The sequence below is a fragment of the Gekko japonicus genome, unplaced genomic scaffold (assembly GCF_001447785.1).
Source record: "Gekko japonicus isolate JY-2015 unplaced genomic scaffold, Gekko_japonicus_V1.1 scaffold19, whole genome shotgun sequence".
NCBI classification, from domain to species: domain Eukaryota; kingdom Metazoa; phylum Chordata; class Lepidosauria; order Squamata; family Gekkonidae; genus Gekko; species Gekko japonicus.
Genome location: NW_015164664.1, coordinates 2,796,738 through 2,805,371, shown reverse-complemented (window position 1 = coordinate 2,805,371; position 8,634 = coordinate 2,796,738). Strand labels below are relative to the sequence as shown.

The window sequence follows — 8,634 nt, the reverse complement described above, 5'->3', positions numbered from 1 at the left end:
GCCCCCCCCCCCCCAAGAAAAAAAATCTGCAAATTTTGGAACTACACTGAAGTTTGCAAATTAAGTAAATCTCCATCTTGATCAGATGGATCTATTTCAACTGCAAACTTTTTAATGGGATTTGGGCTTATTTGCTATTTTTAAACATTCTGCAGGGTCAGAGTGGTTTACAGTCCTGTTGCGAGATCATTGTTGGATCTCCTCATAGACAGTGTTCCCTCTAAGCTGAGTTAGTGTGAGCTAGCTCACAGTTTTTTACTCCGGCTCACACATTTTTGTCTTAGCTCAGGGAGGATAACTCCCGAGCAAACTAATTTATGCAGTAGCCAAATTGCTTGCTCACAGTTTTAATTCCAGTTGCTCACAAAGCTTAGAGGGAGCAATGCTCATAGATCAAATGAGTTCATGTGTTTTTCCTTCTTGCAGATCCCTGAAGTTATCAAATTCTGCTGTGACTTCCTCATGTCTTGGGTGGATGATGAGAACATCTTGGATGTGTATAGACTAGCAGAACTTTTTGGCCTGAGCCATCTGAATGAGCAGCTGGACTCCTACATTTTGAAAAATTTTGTTACATTCTCAAAGACAGAAATGTACCGCCAGCTCCCCCTTGAAAAGGTCTACACCCTCCTCAGCAGCAACCTCTTGGAGGTCACATCTGAGAATGAGGTCTATGAAGGGGCCCTCCTTTACCATTACACACCAGAGCAGGTGGAGACAGATCAGGTCTCTTTGATGGAACCTCCTAAGCTGCTAGAGACAGTCCGTTTTCCCTTGATGGAGTTCCACATTCTGCAGAGGCTCCACGACAAACTGAGCCCGTGTCCAATAAAGGAGACGGTGGCCAGTGCATTGATGTACCACAAGAATGAGTGCCTTCAACCAATGCTTCAGAACATGCATACACAGCTGAGGTCAGAGTATCGGTGTGTTGTGGGCTTTGGGGGGATGCATTCTACTCCATCTACGGTTCTCAGCAACCAAGCTAAGTACTTAAACCCATTATCAGGCGAATGGAGGCACTTTGCTCCAGCACAGTCCCGCAAAATGTCTAACCAAGGAATTGCAGTTCTCAACAACTTCGTCTACTTAATTGGGGGAGATAACAATGTACGAGGGTTTCGAGCAGAGTTCAGATGTTGGAGGTAAGGGGCTGCTTCTTGATTTTAAATTGCCAGTGTGTTTTTACTGTTTTGGGCTGATCAGGAATTGGAATCCAGGTTTCTCATAACGAAATCCAACACTGTGGCCATTATGCCACACTTGGCTGTAGTAACCTCTGTTGCTTTGGTGAACTTTCTTTGGAATTTTGAAATCTGTCCGCTGCTGTGAGGAAATCTTTTGCACTTCCTTTTGCTTTGTGGTTGTGTTTTTGTCTGTAAAGTGGGAATAATTCTGACTATATATGTAGGACTTGGTAAATGGAAGACTGGCATTTATCAAGTGTAATAAGGATGGAAATATCTCTGTAGTATGTAAAAATGGGGAAGACAAAATTTTGCCCTGCTTACATGAAAGAGGAAAAATAGATGGGTTCTGCCTTGCCTTGGATGATAGTTCTTCAGCAGACTTCCTCTTGAATGAATATGGGGGTCTGGAAGATGAGGGCTCTCAGCCTGCCAGCTAAAGTTGAGGATTCACACTCTGAGCGCAATCACTCCTCTGAGCAGTAGTAGCCAGTCACAGTTCTCTTGTTATTGGCCCTTTGAAAAGAGAGATTGTGCTGTGAAAGCTGCTAGGCCCGGCATTAAAAAGAAATGGACAGCAATGAAGGTAGCAGCAGGCAGAAGGATGGGTGGCTGGAGGCCCAGTGTGCCTCTTAGCTGCTCATTTGGAGGCAGTTGCTAAAGAAACAGTAAGAAAAAGCATTCTTGCTGTTTCAGGACACAAGCTGTGCAGATGGGGGAGAACTGTGGCAGGGGCTGTTAGGTTTGCTGAGAGCAGCCAGATGCCTATGGCTGTGCCAGATGCCTCTGCTATTGCAATCTGGCAATAGCGCCTCATCTTCCTTTGTAAGGTATGACCCACGACACAACAAGTGGTTCCAGATCCAGTCCCTTCAGCAAGAGCACGCAGACCTCTGTGTCTGTGTCGTGGGCGAGTACATCTATGCCGTGGCAGGACGGGACTACCACGAAGACTTGCGTGAGGTGGAAAGATACGACCCCAAAACCAACACCTGGGAATATGTGGCCCCCCTGAAGAAGGAGGTAAGGAGGGTGATATATATGAGGACGAGTGCTGGTGGGCTCTGTCAAAAGCGTGTTCTGGATCCATGGCCTCAAGTGCCCCCTTGCTTGGTCATATGATGGGGAGTCACAGAATATTTATAGAAGGCTGCCTTCATCCTGTCCTGCTGGCAAGCTTCCCAGGGAAATCTGTCTTCCAGTCTGGGAGATAAGAGTGGTGCAAAGTTGATTTTGGGTACACGCCAAGCGTTGCTTACAACAACTGTTCTTAGTTAAGGTCCCACTTGCAGGCTGGGTTGCAGTCAGAAGCATAGCTGTGCTTACCATCACTCTGTACCCAAGGTAGGCTAGAGTGTAGGTGGAGCTCATAGCACATCAGGACCCTTAGGTACAGGGCTCCTTCCCTACCCCACTGTTGCTTCCCACACTGGCTGCTCGAATCACAAGAAATTGCAGTGCCAGAGATGCCCAGCCACTGAGGAGTGGTTGGGAAAGCCTCTTCCCTAGACACCAAAGAATACTTCTTGCCAGGGTCTTTTTTAGTTCTGTACTAGGTAGGGAAGGTGTCCTTCCTGGACCCAGAATCTCGTATTTGGCCCATGATAAATCTCACCTGTCAGACAGCCTTTGCTCCATTGAGAGCGAGTTTGGTGTAGTGGCTAGGAGCGCGGACTCTAATCTGGGAGAACTGGGTTTGATTCCCCGCTCCTCCACATGCAGCTGCTGATGTGACCTTGGGTCAGTCCCAAGTCCTTTCAGAGCTGTTCTCTCATGAGCAGTTCTCAAAAGAGCTCTCCCAGCCCCACCTTCCTCACCGGGTGTCTGTTGTGGGGAGGGGAAGGGAAAGGAGATTGTAAGCCACTCTTAGACTCCTTCAAGGCAGGGTATAAATCCAATATCCTCTTCTTCTTCCACTGGGTTCCATATAGTCTCTCTGGTGGCAGCTCTCCAAGGTCTTAGAGAAAGGTCTTTCCGAAGACCTGCTACTTGAGATCTTTAACTGGAGAATTTATGGATTGAACCTGGAGTCATCTGCATGCAAAGCCAGGTGTCCTGCCACTAACCCACAGTCCCTCTCTAGTTTCTCCAACTAGAGGCAACTAGTATATCATATCCTACTGGATAGCTGGGAGCCAAACAGCTAGAGTCACAGGTATTTTGCATGTCTACTGCAACAGTCAGCATCCTGCCATTTTAAGCTTTGAAGCTGGGACTGGTGGAGGGGAGGAATATTTTCTATGGTTGCAAAAATTGGAAATAAATGAAGGCTCAAAACCAGAATGTGGTTGGGAAAGTGTTCTGGGGCATGAGGGCTCCAGAGCACTGTACTGGTTTGTGCCCTCTTTCCCAGTTTTGGTGCCCATCCTCTTTCCATTACATTGCCAAAATACCTACTGCCTGAATCTTGGGAGCAGAATAGGTTACTCATAAAAAACAAGTCTAGCAAAATATTTAACAGGAGGAATCCTGATTTCAGAATGTGCATTCTCTGTCAAAACATTCGCATCTGTTCAGGCAGCTCATGCATATTGGAGAATAAAAACTCCACCATCCTGGACTGCTTTCTTTGGTTACCTTAGAAAGTCCTATAGATTTATTCTCTCTCTGTATAGATAACTGATATATTGCGGGGGGAAGGGCAGCTGAGTAAAATGCTCAGGGTCCCAAATAGTGACTCCATCTCACCGTTTTTGTGTTTTGATGCAGGTATACGCACATGCGGGAGCTACTTTGGAAGGGAAGATATATATCACCTGTGGAAGACGAGGTGAGGACTACCTGAAAGAGCTGCATAGTTACGATCCAGTAGCTGATCGCTGGGAGAGCCTGGCTGATGGGCCCGTCCGACGGGCCTGGCATGGGATGGCTGCACTGCTGGGGAGGCTGTATGTGATTGGAGGTAGTAACAATGATTCTGGCCGTAGAAGAGACGTTCACAGGGTGAGTCAGTGCTCCGTCTGACTAGTGCTTATTTTTTTTCGCATAACAGTGTTCTCTACGTGTACTTATTCAGTGTTTGGTTATAATAAAGCAACTTTCACAGTTGTTCCAGAAATAGTTGCCTATGTGGTAAGAACTCCAGCACCCCATTGGTTACTACTAGTTGTGGGGAGCTGTTCCTTTCATAATCGGCAACTTTTGTTTTTGGTGTTGCTTTCTTCCAGGTTGCCTGCTATACTCCAAGCACTGGCCAGTGGACTTGTGTCCGCCCTTTACCTGCAGGACATGGAGAACCTGGCATTGCTGTCCTGGGCCATGAGATCTATGTCTTAGGGGGCAGATCCCATAACGAGGGCATCCGCATGGACTACGTCCATATTTATAATGCTGAAAGAGATGACTGGGAAGAAGGGCCTCCTTTAGAAGAGGATATTTCTGGGATGGCTGCCTGTGTCCTCACACTGCCGAGAGCCATCCTAATGGAGGTGGACAGATGGGACCATGAGTGGCAACGTGACAGACTGCAGAATCCCCTGGATGTTTCTTCCAAGGTCATGGGTTTTGATTGGGAGGAATCTGATAACCTGGGTGACGATTAGCCCGAGAGACTGGCCTCCCTTCCTCTGACTTTTTGGCTTTCCCCCCTGCTGTAACTGAGCCGGGTAATGTGACCACCTTCAATTTGCTCAGCCCCACTCTTGCCAACAGAGTTTTGCTGCCTATTCACCCTTTGGTGGGAGGCAGCCTGGTAACAGCGACAAGACTTGCAGCAAGAGCTGGCCGGAGGCTACTGAAAAGGCAACTAGGAATGGGCTGGATGGCCTTCAGCATGAGGACACTTTGCACAACGGGGTGGCAAGTAGCCCACCCCCTGACTAAGGGAAGGCTTTTAGGAACTCTGTGTGTGTGTATATCAGTGAAGTGTGAATTTATATTTAAATTATTTGCTGATTTTAAAAAGGATTTGATATGAAGATGGATTTCACCGTTGGTCTGCCATTTGAGACAAGCCAATGAGCTTTTTCCTGTCAAAAGGTTCTCGTTCTGTCCACTGAAGGCTTACTAGCTGCTTGACTTGCAGCACAAAAGACTTAGCTCAGCCACTTCTGAACATCAGCTGTCCAGCATAAAATTGCTTTCTCATTACTCCTGAAACAGAATCCTTGGTGAGCACCTTAGCCTAGGAAGAACCATCTTCTTCCAGTGTCTTGAGCCTCTGAGCTCCTCTGTGCTGCCAGCACCTCTGCACCTTTCTTAACTGCTTATGGTAGCAGCCAGCATCCCAGTACTGTGCAGATGAAGAGAAAATGACCAGTTGTCTTGGGAGAGAGATCTTTGTTGTTCAGTTTTATTCTGTACTTCTTTAAAAAAGGATGTATATAATACTCCTTCCTGTATATGTCAGACAGATATGCCAAAGCCAAAAGAAAACCAAGTTGTGTCTAATAGACTCAATTATGTCAATGGTGGTGGGAACAGGTGGAATGCACTTGAATATATATGCATGTCCCCAAGAGAGATGAAGAAAGAAAAGATGAAGACCCTAGTAATCTGCTCCCCACATCCTTTCTCAAGCTGAACAGTGGGTTTTTCAACTCTCATTTTGTTTTCATCTTAGTCCAGCAAAAAGAATTGATACAGGATGCCAAACAGCTGTTGATTTTCTTAAGCTTGACAAATATTGCTTTAGGTATGTCGCCACCAGCAAATCTTACTCATTTAGAAAATATATATGCTGAAGCTCAGCAGCAGTAGCTATTGCCCTCACTTTGTTAGAGCTCTACTTCCTGGTTTCATTCAAAGAACATCAAAAACATGTTAAAGATGACCTTCCCACAATGTATCTTGTATGGACAGTCATCTCAAAAAACTTCATATCTGCTCATCACAGGTAGGTGTGCCAGCCTGCTGATTCAAGAAAAGTGTGGAATTACTCTGGGCTCAGTGCATATATAATACAAAGGAACAAACAGTAGCACAGAGAATTGACAAATATTAGCAAAATAAATCTATGTGCATTTGAAAAGAAGTTCCAGAGCAGATGTGTCCTAACAGGTTGTGTTTTTAAAAACAAATACATGACTGATATCCGTGTAGGTGAAATAGGTCTCTGCTTTAAAATACTTGTGACTGAGCTGAGCAACTGCCTACCAGGAACCATTTCTGAAAAACAACTAATGGGTGCTCAGCTGTTATAGCAGAAGTTTCCAACAAACCTATAGCTTTATACTGCTTAGTTTCTTCCCTAATGTTCTGTTAAAATTCCCTGGGTAATAAACCTGTTTTATGGTTATCTTCTTATATAAGCCCCATTGAAATGAGCAGGAGCTGTGGAAGTGTATGGTACTGTTCCAGCACATCTGTTCATTTTAATGGGTCTTGTGGAGGAGATGTTAATAGCTGGGGTGGATAGAGGTACTATTTGGTTGTTCTACTTCACCCTCCAAGATGTCTTTGCTGGCTTTGTTCCAGAGACCTCTACACACCAGCAAAATTGTTCAGTGCTGGAATAACAGTAAAGTCCCACTGAGAAATATACTGTAAGCAAGACAATATTATACCAGCTTCGGTCGTAAATGGAGGTATTGCAAATAGGTATTTTGAAGTGAGATTAGCATGTGTTAAAAAGGATTTTCCCCCTTAAACTACTTGTATCTTTTTATTTGTGGTTACATCCGATGTCAGTTACATCCCTCTGAGAAGCATTTAGTAACTGGTTAGTTACTATAGACAACAGTGGCATACTATTCTGTGCATGAGTACTGTGAGGTTGTAATTGTAAGAGTGCAATTTCTCAGTACCAACAAGCTCTGGTAAAATGGAAGGAAGGAACTTTGTGTAATACCTAGTGAGCTTGCTCTGTCTCAGATCTTGGTGGGATCAAAAAGTGGAACTAGCTACATTGTCTTCTCCTAATAGACAGGAGTTCACTCTCAGTTGTTTTAAGTCCCACCTCCTGAAACAGCAGGCAGGGCAAAGCAACTCTGACTGGGAGGAAGACCTCCCCTCAGACTTATATTTGTGTCTGTGCTGGAGTATAGGGAGGCAGAGTTAACGAGAGCTCTCTTGAGATCCATTAAAGAAATAGAAGAAAGTGAACAGAAAGAAACAGCAATACTGAAAAGAAGGAAGTCTGAGCAGAAGCATCAACTGTATAGCACTGATGTGGGTTTCTGAAAAAAACTGAATTGGGGAAAAATGTAGAAACCTGTGATGTCCTAAACTGAATGTGATCTGATTTAACAACTTTGTTCTGACTAAATTAATGAATTAAACCAATAGAAACAAATACCTGAACTGAAATATTTGATTGGGGGGGAATCAACTGTGGGTTAAAAGTTCAAATAAACGCAAAGATTTGTTGAAAGTTTTATTGGAATAAGACTAATAAATATTTAAAGACAATATAAATTGTACTTTGTATATACTGTTTACTTTTATGGGGGGAAAGGTAACTGAAAGCTGAGAGACTAACACTCAAAAACATATTTATTATATTTATACCTACCTTTCTTCCCAGCAGTGACCCAAGGTACCTTACATCATTCTCCTCCCCTCCATTTTATCCTCACAACAACCTTGTGAAGTAGTCAGGTTGAGAGGGTGTGAGTAGCTTAAGGTCACCCAGCAAGCTTCCAAGGCAGAATGGGGATTTAGGTCCTAGTCTGACACTCCAACCACTCCACCATAGTAGCTTTGATATTTGTCCAGTCAACTTCAACAGAGGTCATTGGGGCTATGATGGTCCCCTATCACTATCCCCATACCGGTGTGAACTTTCCCGCCCAAATTCTTTTATTCTTTGCTGTGACTGAGCAGCCCATGATGGCGTGTAAATAATAGGTTTTTGAAATAATTTATGTCCCACCTAAATTGAGCCTGCCACTCAAGCGCTCCATTCCAGGGAAAAGTTAACTCTTTATATCCCGGTTCTCTGATTTACCTGCACTATGAAACCTGCTTTTAAAGTGCAGTCCGTCACAGGGGCACATCTTAGTTCCAACTTCCAAATTAGATGGTGATTAGACTATGCCTTCATCCCTGTGAGAGGGAACACACAAGACACTTGGCCATGCATACCAAACTGAAGTCAAAGCTAATTGTCTTATTTTAAATCTTGATTTAAAAATGGGATTATATATATTTGTTGTTTGGTGTCCTTTTCACTTTTGTAAATCAGTAAAATATACATGTACTCTTAGACAATTAATTACAATGTTGAAACAGCCTGGCTTGCTTAATGTGGTAGTGGTATCAATTCACTAACTAATTTTATGAAAAAATGGGTCCTCAGAAATTGAAATTTTTCCATGGAATAGGGCTAGAAATGTTTCTGCTCTACATGTATGTATAGCAGCTGCTATTCATCACAAAGGGTCTCCTAACAGCTGATAGTGTTGGCTGAGAGGCTCTTAAGAATACTGATTAGCCCAGTGCCAGCCACTGGCATCCCATTGCTATCTTGAGTACAGATTAGGGATTAATATAATTTGAACGTTCTTTA

General features: G+C 44.0%; 1 protein-coding gene across 1 annotated transcript in view; it reads left to right on the top strand.

Moving 5' to 3' along the window:
* KLHL22 (kelch like family member 22) overlaps positions 1-5,437 on the top strand; it is a 21,937-nt gene extending 16,500 nt beyond the window's left edge. Inside the window, exons 4-7 of the mRNA XM_015409020.1 lie at positions 427-1,145; positions 2,018-2,210; positions 3,897-4,130; positions 4,355-5,437. Coding sequence (XP_015264506.1) covers positions 427-1,145; positions 2,018-2,210; positions 3,897-4,130; positions 4,355-4,729 — 1,521 coding nt within the window. The 3' untranslated portion in view covers positions 4,730-5,437. The remainder of the gene's footprint in view (positions 1-426; positions 1,146-2,017; positions 2,211-3,896; positions 4,131-4,354) is intronic.
* Positions 5,438-8,634: the final 3,197 nt, after the last annotated feature.